The sequence below is a fragment of the Echeneis naucrates genome, chromosome 8 (genome assembly GCF_900963305.1).
Source record: "Echeneis naucrates chromosome 8, fEcheNa1.1, whole genome shotgun sequence".
Classification (NCBI taxonomy): domain Eukaryota; kingdom Metazoa; phylum Chordata; class Actinopteri; order Carangiformes; family Echeneidae; genus Echeneis; species Echeneis naucrates.
In genome coordinates this window covers 9,254,141-9,275,791 of record NC_042518.1, presented here as the reverse complement: position 1 = coordinate 9,275,791, position 21,651 = coordinate 9,254,141, and the positions used below count along the sequence as shown (strand labels likewise).

Sequence of the window (21,651 nt, the reverse complement as noted above, 5' to 3'; positions counted from 1 at the left end):
ATAGATGAGTATTACATTTTTTAAAAATACTTAATTTGCTTTTTCGCTTTGTTCATATTTGTTGTTTGATGCAGTGGTTTCTATTTTCTGTGCATTTTTTCAGTTTCTTTTTGCCTTATTCGAACATGCAATCAAATTGCAATATGATATTCATGACTTGTAAGACTTTTGGTTAGGGAAACTCAGAGCTTGACATGGTTAGGAGCAAAGCGAATCCTCAGGGTGAAAACAGAGAGACAGAGTGAGAGAGTCATCCGGTTATATTGCTTACAGGGTATTTAAGCTTTGTGCACAGGAAAATGTTGAGGCCTGGCAGGTTTCACACGCAGAACATTTAATGCAGTGTGAATTCTTACTGTCGTGCCCCATTTTGATTTCTTCTCTTCTTTCACACATTACAAACTGTAGTTCTTTACCTGACTCTTACCTTCATGCAGGTAATCTCACTTTAACTCACTTTATACCAGCATAGTATGAGAAGAATGTCCTTGTAAATTCAAGTTTTTGAACATGCACCTGTTTCTCAGTTGTGAAGAAAAGCACCAAGATGTGTTTGCATGACAAGCTAATATGTCAGAAGGACCTCAGAATGGCAGTGTTTAATTTAGTGTGAGTGTTGTTGTTCTTGTCCTTGGAGAGTAGATTTACACCACCCACGTGCTGTTACAGTTTGATGAAAATGGATGGATGACTACACTGCCTTTAGGTTCATGTGATTCTCACTCTCAACCTTGTTTTAAGTGCTTCAGGTTCAGTGACCTTTGACCCCTAGTGTAAATACAAAGACTTGTACATAAATTGATGTATATAAATCTGAGAGGAAAAGTATATGTAAAATGCATATCTTGAATATATAGAATAATAATATATGTGCTTATATTTATCGTGTAGAAAATGTAATGATGAAAAAATGTGATGTTATTTTTGTCCCTGCACACAATAAACAGGAAGATTCATACCCTTTCGCTTTAACATCAGGTTAACGACGATGCTGCAGCAGAAATGCAAAATGTTATTTCTGCTATAAATCAATCTTGGTCTGATTCTCTCTCCTGAGCTTTGACTACAGACATACTAGAGCACTAATGAGTTACAAACCAAATGCCCTATCTTTTCTTCTTTTTTTAATCAGTTAATTCATAGGTTGATATGTAAATAAGTTGATTATTTTAGCCCACTTTAACCATTTAATGGTCTAAGTTCCTGATCCTAGCTTGTTGAACTGACTATAAAAGAGTAAAAGCCACGCCTATTCAATTAGAGACGCTAATGTGCGGTAAAATAATGATCTGAATTGGAAAATGTGCCCTTCATTAATATCTCCTCCACCAATTAGTAATTAGAGGTATTTCAGTCATCACATAACAGATGCTGCAGTGTCACCTTTTTTTTATTATTATTATTTCATACAGAATGTCTTAGGACAACTATTTTGTCAATTTAAGTGCAATTACAGTGTTTACTGATCCACCTCAGTTCAAAAAGTGGTCAAAGTCACCCTTCCCCAAGCTTTCAGAGAAAAAGCCATTCATTTTAATGCAAAGCATTTTTCTTTGTTTTGCTTTGTGAGATAATTTCTCACAAAACAAACTCTTGATTAACCTCTCCAAAAGTGATCCATGGTATGCCTCAGTGTGTGTTCTCAATGGACTATGTTTATGATGATTTTTGGTGATGTTGATAATTATATTGATAGCTGTGGTGATTGTTTGACAATTGCAAGTGCCCTCACATGGGTTGTTATTTTGGAACTATGGGCATAAACAATGTGTACTAGAGGTTTAATTGTTTGTGCTGGATCCATCCATTTATAAGAGGAGGCAGGGGTATCTCTGAATGTGACTCACTCAGATACAATAGGGTAAACCTGTTTTTCTAATATCTGACAAGAAAAACAAGAACAAATTTTTGAATGAATCAGAGCCTGATGGCTTGTATTATTACCAGTACGGGGCAATATTACTGTAATGCTTTTGTGCATCATAACTGGAACTTACAGCCACCTTAAAGCATGCATTCATGGTCATTATAAGTGTGATTACTATGCTGCTGAAAACAAAAAAAAAAAAAAAAAAATCTGTGTCCTCCCCCAAAACACAAGTCATGAATTCATTGCCAGTAAATCAACTTAACAGCAGTTTTTGAAAGCATATTCATCTGAGCCACTTTTTGCACCTAAGAGTACATTGTTACATAGTTTTATCAGGTGTTTTAAATAATGTCGGCCTATATTACCTATTTCACCTTACCACAAGTATGTTGGTCTAAAATAAAGCTCAATTTGTTTACATTTTGTGGGGGGGGATTTTAAATGAGAAAAAAAAAATCATAAAGAGCCATGCATGCGCTTAGATAGTCTTTTGATAATTCAGGTTTTGTGTCAATCACTGTCTTTCTAGGGATTGTAAGAGGGGTAATGATTTATATGTAATGGTGGCCTCCAGAGAATGTGGATCACAATAAATGGTCCTTTGTGAGCAGTACGGTAGAGGGGTGGATGTTGCCCGTGGATGTACTGCCTCCTTCTGCTTTCACTACTAGTGTACAAACAAAAACCTGCCGCTTGTCAAGCCCACCATGCCCACCCCTTCCTCCTCTGCTTAGCATATCAAGTGGAACACAGTGTGTACTGTGAAGCCTACCTGCAATCCTTATCAGAATGTCAGAAATAAATATATATATTAAACTCTACATTTTTAATAATGTCACCAGGTTCCTGTGGGTTTTATTTCTTTGTTTTGTTTTGTTTTGTTTTTTTCACAAAATATAAAGTGTCAATGAAATGCCTTTGTTTAACTGAAAGCAAACCTAATAATGGAAGGCAATGAACTCCTTAAATTCAGAGTATCCAAACTGTTTCGGGAATGAGAACAACAGTTTTTCCTAATTTCTGTGCAATTAACAGTCACACAACATCTCAGATTTGTCTGGTCTGGTCAGTGCTCCAGTTAGTTAAAGCACAGCTAGCGTGGCCAGCTGCCCCCCAGTAGCCGGTGCAGGCCGACCTAGCAGGATCTAGTTAGGGAGGCTGGGTGACCGTCCAAGACAAGGCATGGTGGTAGGCAGCAGCCTGGTTCACCACCAACCAGTTCACGTTCCCATCTCAGCGGGTGATTTGTTCTTTTTTCCGTGGTCCACGCATGCATGCCACAGGGTCAGAATCGTCCATGAACGGCTCTTTCTGCCACATATTCTCTGCGTAGGAATGGCTGATTCGTTCACAACTCATTAAATAGGGTCTCTGGGTCTTTCGCTCATTATTCTCGTGGTTACAGCATTAACATGACCAATGCTGTTGTTAATGGTGAGGAGAGCTATCTGACATTAGCACCAAAGTTAACGTTAGCTGTGTAGCTATGGGATGGATATTTAATTTGCCTTTCCGTTGGAATGAATTCATACACTATGGGTCTTCAGTGACCTGGTAGGCTAAAGTTAACAGCCATCATAGGTGATAGCACATTCTGTGAGAAGAGCTTGTTCTTCAGGGCCGACTAGCATGGAACTCATGCTAGTTAATTGTTAAGTATACGAAAAGTAGGGATAGAAATAGATGAAAAAATAGACTTAAGTATGATGCTACTGGATACAGCCTGTGGAATTAAATTTCTTGTTCAACCAGCAACTTTTGTTGTAGACTGCAGTAAATAGCTAATAAGGCTAATGATGACTAATTATAATAAATAATTAACACAAACTTTATTGAGTATTTTCTTTTACTCTTCACTTTCAGTACTATTTTATCATCTCTATCATAATTATTACTTTCACTTTTATCAATTGGATTACATGTTTTTTTCTTTTGACTCATGCACTGGCATACAAGCCACAAACGGGACCTGAAAAGCCTGACTCATCACACTAATTTAGGCATCGTGCCACCCTCCCGTGCTTAGAGAAACCACGTTGGACAGAAAAAAAGACACATTTTCATGTGTGTAACCTGTCTTACAGGTTACACACATGAAGAGGGCTGTAACTCAGAGGAAACTAGGAGTGTCCAGGAATGTCAGGATACAGATGAAAGATACTTTGGTTTAAAATGCACTGCAGGTGCAATTTGGATACGTTGGAATAGTATTTTGGATTTGAATATAAACCCAACAGACCACCCTCTGTATTTTTTAAGACTCAGGAGTAACTTAATACTGCAGTCCAACAGCAGTGTATCTCCTTACAGAAACCAACCAGGCTCAGCTCATCCTCACAGCTGCTCTATCTTCCTTGGTCATAAGTGCATCAATTATTTCTTACTGAAACTTTTGGTGACTCTCTTTACAGCATCTTTGTCCACACTATAAGGGGAGCCATTCAAATGCTGCTAATACAATGACTTCACATGATCTGCTGATTAAACACTGCCATTGGATCGGTTAAGATTTTGCTGTATAAAATAAGACTTGTGTGAGAATGCTATACTAAATATCTGACACCTTTCTTTGTGATGTAAGGTAAGAGGGTCTGTCAATTTGACACCCTGTCAATTTGCTCACTTCCTTAAGTAGACAGCTGGCAGTTTTTAGCCACCAAAGTATTGCCTGGTGCTTGGAAACAAGGTATCCATCGATATGGTAACACACTCATGGGCTGAAAAGCTTTAACAGCAGTTAAATTGCTTATTGTGTTATAGCTTGAACCAGACATCCAAATTATTTAGTCTCTTTTAAAATGTAAAAATGTCCTTGTCTGTACTTCTCATAAAACAGGTAGATCTTGTCCCAGGCAGGAATGCAAAACAAAAGGCTTCCCTGTGGAGGCTTTTCTAACCTTTACTTTGGACTGTTGCTTGGTAATGCACATAAAACGGACGGGTATGCCTGTAAACTCACTGGATCTTCTTTAAACCAGGGAGGAGAAAAACAATGCTAGACCGTATCTACAACTTTGTTGAACACTACATTATATTGTCGATTGTGTGGATTTGCAGTAGATTGGTCTGTGCAAATATCATTTGACTTGCAAAACAACCCAAATCTTTCATAGCAAAAGTGATGGATACATTGGAATTTTCGGATGTTCGGTAGTGACTTATTTTTCTCGCCAAAAGTCACTTCGTTATTTCTCCTCACAATCCAGACTCCCACATCAGCTATGCCAACAAAATCCAGGGTAAAGTTGCAGCCACCAGTGCCAGTATGGTAAAGGCTGAGAGCAAAAAGAGCAGGCATCGAGCAGTTGTGCAGATTCTGCGCCTTCGCCTGCGCTGGGGCTGAACCACAGTCATCACCACAGTGAGCGCATCTTCTTCAACCATGGGTCTCCCCTGGGCGCTTATGATGAAGATCTGAGATGCGTTGTGGCCCGGGCTGATCAGTCTCTGTCGACGAACCCGCTCTGAGATGCTCCTGAAACAGGCTGTGATCCGGTTCACCGCCCCAGGTGAGCTGTTCCTTCGTGCGCTCCGGAGCTCCGGCGGCGGCAGTGGGACCTCCAGGGTCTGCGCCTCGCCGGGGCGAAACTTCTCCGCCGTCAGCGACACCAACGCCTCTTTCTGCTTCTTGATGAATGTCAGGTGTCTGCAGATGGGGCAAACGATTGTCTCTCGGAGATTCCCGTCGCTGCTGACCAGCGTTTTGACCAGGCAGTCGTGACAGAAGACATGTCCGCAGCTCAGAGTCCTCTCTGCGCCTGACAGACACTCGTAACACACCGGACACTCCAACGCGTCCTCCCGTCCATCTTCCCCGTGAAATGCCATAGAAGTCTACAAAAACAAACACCTGCAGCCGGACCGATTAGCTGTGACCGAAAGTGCTTTGTCAGAAAAAACTCCTTTCGTGGTGTGAAGCTCCCTCCAAGTTGTGTTTCCCTACGTGCATGGCTGTCTGTATTGTTGGCCGTTTTTGGAGGAGGGAGCGGCGCCTTGTTAAACAGGGCCTTCCAGCTGAGGCTGCTCTGACTCCACCGGGCCCCCTGAACACATCACTGCCAGTTCAAGTGCCCCAGATGCTTCACATTTCATGTTCATCGTATTAGGAAATTTAAACTGGCTTTTCTAAGGTTGTGATGTAGAAAGCTGCACCTTGAAGTGTAGTAACTAGGCTATAAAGTAGGTTGTATTTTTAAAGAGCACTTTCTTTTCTTTTGGTCTCATGACTTCGCTGAGACAGATTAACTTAAGTGGGGACTAATACATTCTCCATGAAATTCTACTATATTCCACAGAGTTTTAATAAGTATACCTTCAGTATACCCCCACCCCACCCCAACCGCGACCCTGACGGTTAAACGGTGGCAAATGAAATGAAAAATGAAGACAGACTGGTTCTTCATGTTCCCCAGCTATACGGGTTAGCTCATTGCCTGACATTGTGTGCCACCTTGTGGTCAAAGCATTGAAATAGCTGTTGCTATCAATCTACAGTCCATGAAGGGTGAGGCTGAATAAGGTTTGTTTTTTTCTCAAAAACATGTATTCACTATATTAGGTTACTGCCAATAATAACGCTATATACTATATTATATTTGAGATCATTAACAAAAAGTAAAACCACTCTGATTCATTTTCAGTCATCTTCAGTCATTTTAGACGTCCTAAAAATGCTTCCTATAAATAATTCAGTTAATGTTTTATGTCTACGTTAGGTCCAGTTTCACATGCTGTTTCAGGCCGACGAGCCCTACCCATTTCTGACGTAACGCGAAATGACGTCAGCGCGCACGCTTTCGTCAGGTGTCACGTTGCTTCCGGGAGACGCGTTGGCAATTTCCTAAACAGAGCGCAGTAAGTGGAGCGTCCGCCGAGGCCGGGCGGGGAGACAGTGTGTGTCGGCGTCAGTGTGTCTGTGTGTGTGTGTCTGTGTGTGTTGGATGTGACACGGGCTGAAGACTACCTGCCGAAGCACAAGACAGCTCGACACCGCTTTGACATGAGCAGGTATTTTGAATGAGCACTTCCATGTGTCCACTTTCTGCCTCGTTTTCACTCGTCTGATTGCTGATGTCATGCGGGGGGTTTATGGAGGCGCTCATTTTCAGCTGAGATTTTTTTTTTTTGCCATAGTAACATTCACAATTTCCCTATTCGTATTTGTTTTTACGTTTTATATTACCTACTCTGTGTTCTCTTTCCATGCGGTAAAACTGTAAAAAAAAAAAAACAACAAGTAAAATCAGGTGTGGACTCATTGATAGTAGCTTTTATATCAACGACCTGTTAAGCTAAACTTAACCTGTAAAATGTGATTGTGATCATTCTTTCTGAAATGTTTCTCTTTTTTGTTATTTGTAGAAATACATACCATGGTGTTAAATCCTGAACCACTTCTGTGTGGTGAATGACAGATGATTTATGTATTTATTTATTTATTTTTTTTTTACGCCAAAGCTCCCCACTGTTTTTTGTTTTTTTTTTGTTTGTTTTTTTTTGGGGGGGGGGGTTACCATTGTCATAGTACAATAGTATGCCCTATTGCAGTTAATCTATAGCACAGAGAATTAAACACTGATCCAGGTTAGAAAAGTATCAACACCACACCCAGTCAATCTGCAGATCTGATTATTATTTCTGTTATAGCTCATCGATCCTCTCATAGGTGTCAAATGTTGAAAATGTGATCTCATCAGCGTCATTGCTTAAATTCGCTGTAAGCACTTCGTCATCAGCAGCAAAAAGAGGATGTACAGACAAGAATGTCAGAGAGGAAACTGTCTCTTCAGTATACCTTCCCCTTGTAGTAATTTCCAGATGTCACCACACTAAGTGAATTGTCACCATCATCAGGTCTTCTTGCCAAGGGGCCCTGTGTGTCCTGGTATTGTTACAGTACACAAATGGATCCAGGGGTCAGGCTGAAAGCAGTCCAAAGGAGGCTGAAATGAGAGAGGACAGGAACTGTCATGCATTCTGACACTAGGCTTGTTACAAAATGTGACTTGAGCCTTTCAAGTCATTGTCAGGACCAAGTCAGTACCATCAACTGTCCTGAATATATGAAAATGTTGGTAAAGGGTTACCCCACCTGATTTAAATATCTTGTCACCGGGCTAAACTATGGAAACACTTTCTTGCCTTTCATGCCCTTTAGACACCTAGAGGAATCAGTAGAAAGCAACACATCACATAGAACATCATAAGAAATAGGGTTTGCTAAATGACCTGGAATTTAAGCGTATTATGTTTTTTTTGGACTATTTTGATCTCAAGTTTCCTTCATGATTTTCAGAGTAGTGTAGTGACACGTGAGGGGGCTGCTTCGAGTAAATTGTGGATGACGCCATCTGAGAGGAATGCATGAGAGGAAGAGCAGGCAGCCCTGCCTCCGGGTCCCCATCGCTCTGAGTCTAGACTTTTTCGCTCTTGGACAGGAAAATAATATCTCTGCTTTCCCTAAGCCCAACCCAGGCTAGTCATACCAAAATACAACAATAATGGCTACAGCAAGATATGCCACAAGATTTCCAATTTTTTTTCTTTAGAACTTCTTTTGTCCAATCTTAATTACAACTTGTTTGAGCCTTAAAATATCCTCTCTGTAGGAAATCCTTGTGAGTTCAGGTTGGATTGTAAATATTCCTGGAGCTACAGCAATGTTAGCACTTGTGCAGCTGTTGTATTTCCCACAAACAACAGGCAACTCTTTCCAGATGTGTTTGATTATTTCCTGGACCTGCTTTGTAGTTCCACAGAGACTCCAGGGTTAGGGGGAGTTTAGAAACTCACCAGAAAAGAGGAACAACCATCTACTGTAGTTAAGTGCTTAACAGGAAGGAAGATGAAAACCTCCTAACATTTTGTCAAAACTTTTGAACTGGGCTACCAACAGCCTTGATCTGTTTAATTAACCAGAATTGCTGCTAATTAGCTAGCCATGTTGCCTTTATCTGAACTGAACTAAGGTTATAATTTTAATGAATCAGAAAAGCCTTTGTTCATTGGGGTCAGTCATTGAATTATAGAAAGGCTTTTAATTTTGGCCACTGTGTGGGTTTATTTCTCTCCAAGCAGGTTTTGGGTTAGATTCTGTGTGGAGTTCGCATATTTTCTCTGTGTCTGCGTGGGTTTGCTCCCACAGTCCAAAGTCATGCATTACTAGTTTAATTGGTCACTCTAAAATTACCCGTGAGTGTCAGTGGTTGTTTGTCTTTGTGTATCGGCCCTGCGAAGGACTGGCGACCTTTCCAGGTTGTACCTTGCCCGGAACATCCCTTGGATTGACTCCAGTCCCCACCATGACCCTGACTGATAAGTGGTTGAAAATGAGAGAGTTGAGTCACTGACTCATGAGTAGCTGATAATGACATGACCTCAAAACACCTGATTTCATGTAGGCTGGGCCGCTCTGGCTTTGTTTGCCACTTTTATGTAAAGAGAAGTGTGTTGTTTCACTTTCCTCACTGAGAGAGGAGGGGAGTTTTTTTTTTTTTTTTTATCTTGATTTGCCTGGTTGTTCAACTTCGAGATAAGACATGAATGCACTTTGGCTGACTCTACACGCCAAAAGATACAAATGGGTAAAGTGTCAAACCATGTTTGAGTTGCCTTTTTACTTAAATTTTAAATGCTTGGCCTTATCACCAACACGAGCGTTCTATCATTTTATTACATTACACACTCTCAGAACACACACACACGGCTGTGAGACAAACTAACATGTCCATTTAATCCTCAGGGTGCCCTGACATGGACACAGAGATGATTCCCAAATTTTCGTCAAAGGATGAGGAAGTTGACTACTGGAAGTCACAAGCCCTCAAATATAAGAAAAGGTAGGCAACATGATTTCTTTCCCATGAGCCAAGAGAATATTTCTTTACGAAATGTATTGGCTATGTGAGCTGTGCAGTTCTGTTCAAATAATTCAAAATACACCAGACACGTAAAACTAAACTAGATGTCCTGTTATGTTCTTTGTACATGAAGAATAATGATGCTGTTAGTTACATAACCACCTTTTCAAGCTTTAGCTTAGTAAGCAATGTGTCATGGCCTATGGTGTGATTAATTTTGTATGAACATGGAAACAAATATCAGATGGCAGAAGTTGTCCATATTAGATAACCACTCTCAGAAAACACTCCAACCTCTGAACGGCAGTAATAGAAGTTTTTTCAAAAGTTAGACACAAACTCTTATATAAAAGGCAAACTCAAATTTGCCAAGTGTGTAATTTTGTTTGCAATGATCAAACGTGATTACACAAGTGTTCAAAAGTTTCAGCGGAAAAAGACTGAGTTGAGCCAAACAGGGCTAATGACCAGACAAGCTTTGCGAAATCAGAGCCCACAAACAGCTGTGGCTTACTCTGGAGGAAATGACTACATCTTTGATTTGTTATACAGAGACCACAGCCTGTGTTGGCATACAGTAGGCAGAAGTAGTGCTGGGGCCCAATAGAAGTGTAACAAGGTTTAAATCCTGGTGGTTTTCTAAGAAATTGCTGCTGTGGGTACATCCTGGAGGGGAAAAAATATCAACCCATGGAAAAAATAACAAAGTAAATGCTCAGAAATGGCTTGTCGCGCACATGTTTTAGAGGGTATGTTTTCCCAAGATCACTTCTGAGCCAACATACTGTGTTTATTAGTAATCTATTGAGAAGTTATCTACAAAAGTGATTTAGACTTTTTCCATTTAGGTTTGACATCATACAGTCCATGATCATCCACATGTATTTTCACCAATTTCATTTGCCACTTCTTTGGTGCTGCTCTGTTCTACATCTACGATGCTTTCTAGGTCATTTTAAAATGTAAAAAACGCAAGGGAGGACAAGTGTGGTTAAACAGGGAAGTTATAGGTCCCAGCGTGCTGATGAAGCAGCCTCTGTGGGGCTGGTATGTGTGGAACGAGGGTGGCACAACAACTGATTCATGGATTCCACTGCTGCGTAGAGCCACTGAGAGGCCATTATCCCAGCACAAGTCAGCTGATCTCAGGGCAGGGTAAACCACTGTGTTGCCCACATCAGGCGGAATAATTGAAGTGAGTTTAGATTACTTCAAGTCAGAGATTAAACCTAAAACTAAACCATTCATTCTCCTTCTTGCACTACATTGAGATACTTGCCAATACAGTTGACATGGTAGGAATAAATTACGTATATTTTTCCCAAAAGGTTTCATGAACAGTCAGTGCTGACAAACGTGAACACACATCCTCTCATCCTGTTTCTTTGCCCTCTCATTTTCTCTTCACATCTAACCTTTAACCCCTTCTACAGCCGAGGACACATGACAGCAGGCCTGTTTTTCTGAGCTCCTGAACCACCTACGGTCACAGTTCAGCTGTCTCTTTAGAGCTGTATATTTAGAATGCTTAACTCGACAGAGCTGAGCTGCACACTATTTCCTGTTTGGCAGAGGAAGGATTAAAGGTTAAAAATCTACAAATATCTAACTGGCTTTTCATGCTGGTGTATTTCTGGCCTGTGGAGATAAAGCTACTAGAATATGCTCGAGCCTGGCTCATCTTACAGCAATACAGCAATACAGCAACAAAAGGCAGTCAGTTTTCTAGAGCTCATGGTCATTCAGCCAGTCAACTCAACACAACTGAATAGTGAATGATAAACAGGGTAGCCAGTAATTGACAACGATTGTTTGATTTGACCATTGTTTACCATTCAGTTGCCATGAAGCACAGGAGGAACTGCAGGAGTTCCAGGAGGGGAGCCGTGAGCTGGAGGCTGAGTTGGAGGCACAGCTTGGCCAGGCCGAACACCGCCTCCGAGACCTCCACACTGAAAACGAAAGGCTGAAGAATGAGGTTTCCAACCTCAAGGTAACTGAGCTTGGCAACTTGCTGTGGAGAGTGTTTTAAGATTTGCCCTCCTGTTGGTCAGTGGTCAGTGGGTGAGGATAGTATTTTGTTGCTTATGAGGTTATCTCATCTGTTAGATCCCAAGGACAAGATTCAATGTCTGATTTGTATTGGAGGTGTTAATAAGACATGCCCTTTGGTAATCCTCCAGCACTCCTTAATGGGATGTCAAGATAAGGAGAAGGAAATAGAAAACTACAAGGTCAAGTTAAATTCTTAATCGCAGCCACTGTGTTCCTTTGGTGGTTATACTCATGGTTGAACAACTAATCATCTATTCATTGAAGATGTTTCCATAGCCACAGTGCTATCAGAACTAATGTGCGAGCATGATTACTGCTGATAATGTTAAAGATGAACTGTGATAATGAACCAGAGACTGTGAATTATGCTTTCTTGTCTCTGTGCCTTTGGGAGCCACATCTCAGCCATGCACCCCTACCACTGACTGAAATGTTAAGTACTGCAGAGAAAATGAGCCACAGGGCCTCCCCAGGGAACAAAGAGGTCCTTTGAAAGTGAAATAATGTGGAGGAACATCTTTACTAGCTTATCATGTTATCGTTATTGTTCACCATCTTTTTTTATTTTATTAATGACTATTCTATAGTAAATGAAATAACCATATTTCTACACTACATGCCTCAGCAAAAGGAAGTTTAATCAGATGCTTCCTGGATCATCAAGTCTGATGTCTTTGTTTCCCTGCATTTACTCACTCACAAAGCTCTTTTCTCTTCTTCACTCTACCAGGAGAAGCTTGAGCAGCAGTATTCCCAGAGTTACAAACAAATCTCTATGCTCGAGGATGATCTGGGCCAGACTCGCAGCATCAAGGAGCAACTCCATAAATATGTCCGTGAACTTGAGCAGGCCAACGATGACCTGGAGAGAGCTAAAAGGTCAGAGATAACATCTGTAAACCATACTGCTGCAACAAAACGCAGTTTTCATTCTGCCATTTTGTTTTGTGACGAGCTTATTTTTTGGTTTCATCGGGCAGGGCTACAATAGTCTCTCTTGAAGACTTTGAAGGCCGTTTAAACCAGGCAATTGAGAGAAATGCCTTCCTAGAGAGTGAGCTGGATGAGAAGGAGTCTCTTCTTGTATCTGTACAGCGATTGAAAGATGAAGCACGAGGTAAAGACCAAGTACAGACAAATCCATTATGCTCCTATCATGAGGCAATATGTGATCTGTGCTAGGGTTATTGGAGGAATATTTCACGAGTTTTGACTCCCTGTCCCCTGCAGACTTGAGACAGGAGCTGGCAGTACGGGAGCGGACCACAGATAGGATGTCAGCACCCAACTCACCCACCTTAGACACAGACAAGATAGATTCTGCAGTACAGGCCTCTTTATCCCTCCCAGCCACGCCTGTAGGAAAGGGCATGGAGCACACCTTCATCAGCTCAAAAGGTTGGAATTATTCTCAATTCTTATATTTGCTAGCTGGAGATTTTTAAGCGTTATGTGTACTAATACTGGCTTGTTTGATCTAGGTTTGACAAATGGTTTTGGCAACTCATCCCTCACCCCTTCTGCCAGAATTTCAGCACTTAACATTGTTGGTGATCTCCTGAGGAAAGTTGGGGTAGGTGTTATTCCTTCTTGAAGCTAAAATATATTCATTCTCAATAGATTTCAGAACATTGAGGAAAAATGTCTGAGGATGGTGAGGATAAAGATTGGTTGTTTTTCTTGTTTTGTCATTAGGCCTTGGAGTCGAAACTTGCAGCCTGTAGGAACTTTGCCAAAGACCAGGCAGCAAGAAAAAGTCACTCAACGGACAATGGCAAACTCATCAATGGCAATGCCACCAAATTCTCTCACTCTCTACATACCTCTTACTTTGATAAAACGTGAGTTGAGCTGCTACTTGTGAATATATTGCACATTTTATCCAAGATTTATATAAAGGTTCACGCAACAAACTTGAACATATAGAAAAATAATCATCATATCTGCTGTGTACTTTTTCAGTGTTCATGTCAACTAATGTTATACATGTCCTTGGTTATTGTAGGACTGTTAATGGATTGGATCCTAGCTCCCTGACCTCCATGGCATCATCCAGAGCTGTCTCTCCACCAGGCATGTTACCTCTGAGTGTATGAGGCGTCCTCTTGCCAGACAGAACTCTTGAACGACAATTACTTTGTGTGCTATGTGTGTATGTGTGTGTGTGAGAGTGAGAGCGAGGAACTTGAAAGGAAGAGTGATGTGTGTTTGCCTGCTTGGGATTGTGCATTTTTGAACCTGATGTGTGGAAGAGAGGCTTGACTATACAATGACTTTGCCTCCAGGTTGCAGCTCTAAATGCATCTGTGAGTAGGTGCACGTTGAATTGTGCATTATCTTCCTACCACAAACTTGCATGTGCCTAAAGCTGTACTGTACTGTGCTTGTATGAATGTTATTGCAATTTGTTGGTTTGTAGAAGTCAACTTTTAAGTGGTCATCCACTGTTCATATAAAAACTAGTATCCCTGACGAGAAAGTCTATAACGGACTAAAGCTTCATATGTTTTTCCTAATTTTCAATTAAATTGCACAGTTCAGATAATTTCAATTTAAAATGTATTATATTTAAAAAGGGACATGTTCATATTATCTAATTTATCTTACAATATGCTTTAAAATGCAATATTTTCTATTTGCAATTTCTTTGCATGTGTGCATATTCAGTGCGGGGTATGAGAGGTGTAGTATGACTGAAGTGAATGTTGATCGTTCAAAGCCATGTAGCCATAGTGCATAGTCTTTCCTCTTAGTGACCACTTGCTCTCATGAATTTTGAAGTAGTCTTGGGTTGGAAATATCAGCTGGTTCTGTCCTCTTGGTTAAAGCTGAACCTGAGCAAACTGCTCCCTGCACCTTTCGCTGCAGTCCAGTGTTTTTCTCTGTGGACATCCACTGACATTTTTAATTTAATGTTCAATGTGGAGATTTTTTTTTTTTTAAACCCCCTCCCAAGTGTTGCAGGCTCAAGTACCTCATTTTTAATGCACTGGCTATTATTCATGATGGATTTATGAGTAGGTCAATTTAATTTGGTAAAACACCAGCCCACACAAAGCATATTGAACACAACTTTAGCTGGTGAATTTGAATTTTGCTCACATACTTTCCCCATCATAGGTCTTTGTGTCAGCCTTCAAATCTCGGAATGCATTTGAAGCTTATAGCATTCACGGTTGGGTTAGTCATTTGAGTTCACTTTGGGCACTCTCTGAGCCTGCTACTAAAGTGTGTTCTACCCTCAGAGTGTAAAGCTTGTAGAGATTGTAATTTTGCCTAATACATGTGTACATACTGACATTAAACAGGTTCTATTTATTTCCAATTCTGTATGGCATGTGTTCAGTTTCAGAGTTTTACTGCTGTACAATGGTTAAAGTAGGCCATTGTACTGCAACATCAAATTGTTAAAATTGTTTAAGTAAATAAAGATTAAGATGACAAATATTGTGTGCATTACTTATTAAACTCTAAGTAAGTATTATAGTCCAGTGTCCATTTGACTGGAAATTTGGACCTTTCAGGCTATTTGTGGCTGACATTGGTTGTCAACTGTCAAACAACTATTACAGGACTATTTCCAAAAATGTAGGTTTCTTGGTTCCAGTCAACATTTTTATTTTTAAATAAGGGTTTCAACTGCAGCTTTAGCAGCAAGAGATTGTGTAGCCGACTGATCGTTTTCCAAGTAATCAAATAAAATATACCGGATTTCACTCAACACTTTCATAAGCCAAAACCTGAAACAGCTGTGCAGCAGGAGAGTCTCGGCCAGGCTTGATGAATGGTCAAATGTTGTTTGTTTATGTTGTGACATCATAAAATGACATAAATCGTGGTGTCTTGTTTCTGTGTGATTTTTTTTCTGACTCAGGACATTAATATTTTCTAAGGATTAACATAGAGCACAGACCTGCTTGATAATCAAAAGAAACAGAGAGATATCAATACAATCAGTCATATGGTCCAATATAGATATTCCAGCTCTTTTTTCCCAAGCAACAACACTGAAATATCCATCAGTCCTCAAAGACCCAGTTTCTCCTCCATATCCTGCTTTAATATGTTCTTCTTAATCTAGGAAAACATGAAAGTTTAATCATAAACCATCCAGCTCGCGTTCATGGTTTTGATGTTATTAAAGCTGAAGTTACCTTTCCAGAGACAGTCAGGGGGAAGCTGTCAACAAAGACCACATAGTGTGGGATTTTGAAGTAAGAAATCTGAGAGAGAGGAAGATAAATATGAGTCAACACTGCGAGGCTGTTCTTTTGGCTATGTATTTATGACATACACTCACCTGGCCTTTGCAGAAAGCCCGAATCTCCTCTGGACTGGAGGTGGAGCCCTGCTTGAGCCTGATGCAAGCACACACCTGCTCACCCAACCTCTCATCTTTCACTCCAACAACCTGGGAAACAGAATGCCAAGAAATAAAATAACCTCTTCTTGAAATGTGCGTTAAAAATTGCTAGGAATATTGGTTCTACTGCATTTGAACTTTGCTTCCAACATGAGGCAGAGTATTGGAACCTGACAGTGAAGCAACGATGCAGAGATGCTTTGCTGCCCTCAAGAGGTTTTACTCTTACCTGCACCTCCTGCACTTTGGGATGTGTAAAGAGAAACTGCTCTATCTCAGCAGGGTAGATGTTCTCCCCTCCACGGATGATCATGTCCTTAATACGTCCTTCAATGCGGCAGTATCCCAGACTGTTCAAGCTGGCTATGTCACTGTGCAGAGGAAATTCCAATTTCAATCAGCACACACAATTGGACACTTCTACACTGTAAATAAAGTCAGGAGTCAACATCCATCTTACCCAGTCCTGTACCAGCGATCTTGGGAGATGACCTCTCTGGTTTTGTCAGGACTGGCCCAGTACCCGTGCATGACACAGCTGCCTCTGATCATCAGCTCTCCTGATTCCCCCAGAGGGACTATCTCACTTGTAGCGGGGTCCACCACTTTAGCCTATGGGTGTATCCAAACAGTGAGTGAAAGTGTTGTCATGGAAATAAAAGTTGCACCGGAGCCAGGCATACCTCAGTGTGACTCATGATACAACCAACAGTATTTATCTTCAGTTCGTCGTTGTCTTGTGGGAATCCCATAAATGTGATGGGGCTGTTCTCAGTCGTTCCATAACTCAGCTGTCCAATCATAATGAATGCACGCTCTTTTTAGATTGAAGAAACAATTTTTGAGAAGCTTAAAAGGACAGCAGGACAAACTCTCACCGTTATCTCTTTCATGTTCATGTTTGTTTTCAGTTTTCTCACAATTTCAGGGGTGCACGGAGAACCTGCCATGATCCCTAACGCACAACACACAGATAGGATGCCTGAAATAACAGCTCCAGACATTCCAAGATATTCTAGACAACATACTTCTGTACTTCAAATTTCTTACCAGCTTCAATTGATGACAAGTCGTACTTGGGTAAATCTGGATGGTTAACTAGGTCTGTGAACATTGTGGGAGTACCATAGACGATATTGCACCTTGAAAGAGAATAGTCAATTGGGAAAGTCAATATCAGCACAGAAGTATGGTACATTTGAATGTCAAGATGATGAAGGATATCATACTTTTCACTCTGAATGGCCTCTAAATTGGCAACGGTGCTGTAAGCAGAAGAAGGGAAGACAAGTGTAACACCATGCACCGCCATATTCATCCCTCCCAGCACAGAGCCAAAGCAGTGGTACATCGGTACAGGTAAACATATTCGTACCTGAGGCTGATATATAGGAAACAACATTACTCATGTTTCCTTGTTTCCATACTCTTTGAATTGAGAGAAAAATAAGGACTTACTCTTGATTCATAACCAATTCGGAGTCCAAAAAAGTAGGCATTATTAACAATATTGTGATGGGAAAGAGTGGCTCCTTTTGGACTCCCAGTAGTGCCCTAAGACAAAAAAATTTATTTAATATCTGGCATTGTTAGATCTACATTCTACCTGGGCATTATTTAACTCTTGTATGCCAAAGGTATCTAATATTTTAACAGGGAAAAATGTGGCCCTATGGAATTTGACCATAACATGACAGTTGGTGTGGGCTGCAACAGCAGAAGCATCTTGCCAGCATAAAATCTGAAATGTAAGTCTGCAGTAAAGTAAAAACACTGGAACTGGAAAAACAGGTCTGACAGCACTGCCTGAAGCTATGAATCTATCTGCCCCGTGTCTACAGTCAGGGCAAGAACTAATGATGTGGGGAATGTTTTCATGGTACACTTTAGGACCACAGACCAGTCAACATTTCAAAGCCCATATACTGTTACTGACCCTATTCCCTTAATGGCCACAGTTTATCATCTTCAATAGCTATTTCTAGCAGTCACAAAGCAAAAAATCCCAATTAGCTTTGTGAACTTCTATGTCCAGGCCTCATCCCGCGTAGCTATAGTGTTTAAACCAAGTGCCTGATGAGTATATGGTACATCATGATGACATTTCAAAGTAAAACTATGCATGTGTGCCGTTGTGAAGATTACTGATGTAAACTGAATGTTGATGGGTTCATCAAAGGAGAGTTTGCTCTGTAGATCCATCAGCTCCTTGTGATGTCGACTCTCTCCTGCTTGCATCACATCCTCTACATGGAGCATCCCTGGCTGTCTGCTATCTGTCACAATCCCCAAACGCAAATCTGGCACCCTGGCACACACACACAAGGCAAAAACTTTATATTCCAGCCACAAAACCAGCAATCACAGTGTCCTTTGCCACATATTTACTGCACCGTAGTCCAGTGATGATTACAGGGAAAGAAACATTTTAAGAAATCTTTTATACCTGGGGTTTCTGACTTTGCCAGCTGGTGTAAGATCGGTATCTTGGCAGATTTCCCTCAGCATCTCACAGAACTTCTGGGTTTTAAAGTAGGTAGGGCAGACCACTGCGTGACACTGGACCTGTATACAGGTAAATTTTCACTTGACATGCTGTTGCATTTTACATAAGAGAAGTATTATAGTAAGAATGTGGTTTAATAAGGAGGGGTTATACCTTCTTTAAAGTAAACTCCACTTCCTTGACCTGATATGCTGGGTTCAGTGACACCTACAATGATTACAAAGGTTTGAAATCAAGTTGATTTAAAAAGTACACCTTTTTATACATTCTCACTCTCATATTCTATCATAGACAAAGCATCAGTCTGAACATAGACGTTTAAACATAAAGAATTATGTATATAAAAGGTACAGCTACATAACAAATGCCCTGGGCCCCCCGAAGGGATCAATGTCCTTCTCACTGACAGAGCATGGTGTAACTCATAGCTGACAGGTTATACTTTTGCACCTTCCACACCCACCAGTATAATTCCAGCTTTGGCTGTAGCAAATTGGAAAAGGATCCATTCATATTTGTTGGGTCCCCAAACTCCCAGTCGGTCACCTCGCTTCAGCCCCAGAGCAAGGAGACCTGCAGCCGTGTTGTCAACCTGCACCAATAAATGTCACAAAAGTGATAAAAAAAAAGCGTGTACAAATGAATTAATTTGTTATTAGCACACACCTGGTGATTATTTCTATTTAACTCCATAGACTGGAGCAAGAAAATCAGGGAGGTGGTGATAAATTAGACTTATAGTTTTAAGGAGCTCAGCTGTTAAATTGTCGACCAATTATTTTATCAGCCTACAAAATTAAGACAGAAAGAAAGACCTTGCAATTATGAGTGCTTACCGATGATAATTTACAAGCCTGTCTGACTAACAAGCACCTACTTCTTGTTGAAGTGTTAATTACTCAACAAAGAGACCATTGTGTCTAGATTCATTATCTCTTTTGACACTAAGAAGAAAATAAATGCATCATTTGATCCAGCAGTGGTGTTTTAAAACTTAACAGTCTGCTGAAAGATAAAGAGGACAGCTTGAAATCTCAGACACACATCTTGCTGAAACTGTGCAAATGTTTTCCGGATGCCGTCCTCCAGAAAGATCATGGCTTCGCGGTCAGGAAAGCGTTGCACTGTGGTGTCCAGGCTCTGACCCACAGTCATGGGGAGGAGCGAGAAGGAGGAAGTGCCGTGCACATAGCTGGTGGTCAGAGAGGGTTTTTGAGGAGGACTGTCTACATGGAGTGACCTGGCATTGACAACATTCAGAAAAAAGGGATTACAATGATTTGAGCATGAAGCTGAAGATTTAAGAACAGCTCTGATTGTTTCCCATTCTTCTCCACTGCAGAATATAAAAATCCTGGATAAATTCAATGGGAAACACATAAAAACATCCACCATGAAAAATGTACAGTATGAGATTCAGGCTCAGTCTTAAGAGCCAAAAAATACAAAGTTAATGGAGCAAAAGCATGAGCAGACACATGACCAGCAAACCCCAAACACTTACTAAAATACAATCACAATCGCGCTATCTTCAGTAAACACAGTAATCACCTGAGCAGGAGCATGAACTTACCGACGCCACTGTAACATACATGTGCTCCATGATGTCCATGCTGTGCTGTGTTTGAGTCTATCAATACATCGGTGACTGTGAGCGCAAGGCCTTAGCAGTGAGGCGGAAATCATTGCTGACATTGATCCAAAGTATCGCACAACTCAGTCTGTTCCAACCTGTTCTAAATACTGTCCCAGTAGATCCTGCAAGACAAGACTGGTAGTTGGAGTATATCAACCTGACTTGTTAACTCTGGAACACCGTCTGTCGAAACCTACTTGCCTGCCAAAGCAGAGGGGAGGTGACTGAGTTGGGAAAGTTACATAAGGACCATGCTGCCACACCAGTGAGCTTCTGGTATAGCAGCATAAATCCTCCATGTGGGTCTACTAAATGCTAATTTGAATTTATTTGAACTATGGACAGTAAGGCTATTTGTTTTAAATAAACTTGTAGCCTGTTAAATTATGCAATTTTGTAAACAGAATAGCAGGCTGAGGCTAAAGGTCTGGAGATTTGTTTTTGTTGTGACATGCAATGTCACTATACTTTCAGCTCATCTGTCCATCTTTACATTCTCTGCAGTTTTTTGAATTCAAGTGTTAAACTATGCTAACGAGTTGTGGCTGTGCTGTGTTGTTCTCCTTGGTATTTTTGAGCTGGTTTGTGCCAGTTTACCTTTATCACTCAATGTGTGAACTTTAACCATTTAGAAAGCACATTACCAGCTCAGATAAGCCCATATTTACAGTTATACTTTACTTTACATTTTTCAAACAACAGTAATCAGAATAAGGGCTATCTGAAAGGGGAAAGGGTTGTCCGCTCACTTACTTTATTATTTATTAACTTTACATCAGTAAACGTAGTTAACAACACAGGATGACCCAAAGTATGAAGTATTATGTATTTTAGCTTGATCTTGTTAGACTTTTGTTTGCGTTGTATTTAAACAAAACCTGCCACCAAATTTTATTTTGGCGGCAGGTTTTGTTTGTTTTGTTTACATTTTATTATCTGATAGTCACAACCAAATGTAAAGAATGCATAAAAGAATGTGGTGAGAAACATTGCAATAAAAAAACAACAAAAAGAACAAAAAACAAAGCTAAAACGACAAATAAACATAAAAATAATCCAAACCTTTCTTAATTTTCTGTGACTTCGTCATCTGGTGATCAGTGAATTCATTGAAAAAAAAAATTTCCGATGGACACTTTCAAAATAAAATAATATAAAGGGCGGGTGGTTTGCAATTACAACCCCCTGAGTTTTTAGGTGGCAAAACACAATGTATGTGTCATCGTAGCCACAGTTGAAATCACAGCTTTCAAAATACAAAACCTGTTGTTTTACCAAGCAAACCCTGTTGGTTCTGTTTCCGGTCGGCCTCGACCTGTTTAGTTTGGACGCTGAGACATGGCGTGAAACTATTTATCGTCT

General features: G+C 40.6%; 4 protein-coding genes across 5 annotated transcripts in view; 1 reads left to right on the top strand and 3 right to left on the bottom strand.

The window, feature by feature from the left end:
• Positions 1-21,651, bottom strand: part of LOC115047234 (immunoglobulin lambda-1 light chain-like) — a 357,726-nt gene that overhangs the window by 331,294 nt on the left and 4,781 nt on the right. The window lies entirely within an intron of this gene.
• LOC115048077 (RING finger protein 222) lies at positions 1,357-5,883 on the bottom strand. The gene is made up of 2 exons (XM_029509328.1): positions 3,981-5,883; positions 1,357-3,943 (listed from the first exon to the last, which is right to left on the bottom strand). Exon 1 carries the CDS (start codon positions 5,696-5,698, stop codon positions 5,090-5,092), a length of 609 nt encoding a protein of 202 aa, XP_029365188.1. The 5' UTR covers positions 5,699-5,883; the 3' UTR covers positions 1,357-3,943; positions 3,981-5,089.
• ndel1b (nudE neurodevelopment protein 1-like 1b) lies at positions 6,705-15,588 on the top strand. Its single transcript, XM_029509324.1, has 9 exons — positions 6,705-6,877; positions 9,612-9,708; positions 11,569-11,722; positions 12,515-12,663; positions 12,765-12,901; positions 13,015-13,182; positions 13,266-13,357; positions 13,480-13,625; positions 13,790-15,588. Exons 2-9 carry the CDS (start codon positions 9,623-9,625, stop codon positions 13,878-13,880), a joined length of 1,023 nt encoding a protein of 340 aa, XP_029365184.1. The 5' UTR covers positions 6,705-6,877; positions 9,612-9,622; the 3' UTR covers positions 13,881-15,588.
• LOC115048068 (acyl-CoA synthetase family member 2, mitochondrial-like) lies at positions 15,386-21,140 on the bottom strand. Of its 2 annotated transcripts, none has more exons than XM_029509318.1 (16): positions 20,227-21,140; positions 19,698-19,899; positions 19,117-19,245; positions 18,807-18,860; positions 18,594-18,712; positions 18,293-18,455; positions 17,606-17,701; positions 17,377-17,528; positions 17,198-17,289; positions 17,026-17,102; positions 16,831-16,938; positions 16,608-16,759; positions 16,377-16,518; positions 16,085-16,195; positions 15,939-16,007; positions 15,386-15,861 (listed from the first exon to the last, which is right to left on the bottom strand). In XM_029509318.1, the coding sequence occupies exons 1-16, from the start codon at positions 20,346-20,348 to the stop codon at positions 15,811-15,813; spliced, it is 1,839 nt and encodes a 612-aa protein (XP_029365178.1). In that variant the 5' UTR covers positions 20,349-21,140; the 3' UTR covers positions 15,386-15,810. The 2 variants fall into 2 exon arrangements, with proteins under 2 accessions (XP_029365178.1, XP_029365177.1); XM_029509317.1 differs by having other exon boundaries at positions 19,698-19,893; positions 20,227-21,137.

What these genes read in the sequence shown, in the direction of transcription:
- LOC115048077 (XM_029509328.1), bottom strand. Translation starts at nt 5,698, where the DNA reads ATGGCATTTCACGGGGAAGATGGACGGGAGGACGCGTTGGAGTGTCCG.
- ndel1b (XM_029509324.1), top strand. Translation starts at nt 9,623, where the DNA reads ATGGACACAGAGATGATTCCCAAATTTTCGTCAAAGGATGAGGAAGTT. An exon ending in GCCCTCAAATATAAGAAAAG is followed by an intron (nt 9,709 to 11,568) that starts GTAGGCAACATG and finishes TTTACCATTCAG; the next exon opens with TTGCCATGAAGCACAGGAGG. An exon ending in ATTGAAAGATGAAGCACGAG is followed by an intron (nt 12,902 to 13,014) that starts GTAAAGACCAAG and finishes TGTCCCCTGCAG; the next exon opens with ACTTGAGACAGGAGCTGGCA.
- LOC115048068 (XM_029509318.1), bottom strand. Translation starts at nt 20,348, where the DNA reads ATGTCAGCAATGATTTCCGCCTCACTGCTAAGGCCTTGCGCTCACAGT. An exon ending in GTATCATGAGTCACACTGAG is followed by an intron (nt 16,760 to 16,830) that starts GTATGCCTGGCT and finishes ATACACCCATAG; the next exon opens with GCTAAAGTGGTGGACCCCGC. An exon ending in GGGCTTTCTGCAAAGGCCAG is followed by an intron (nt 16,008 to 16,084) that starts GTGAGTGTATGT and finishes CCTCTCTCTCAG; the next exon opens with ATTTCTTACTTCAAAATCCC.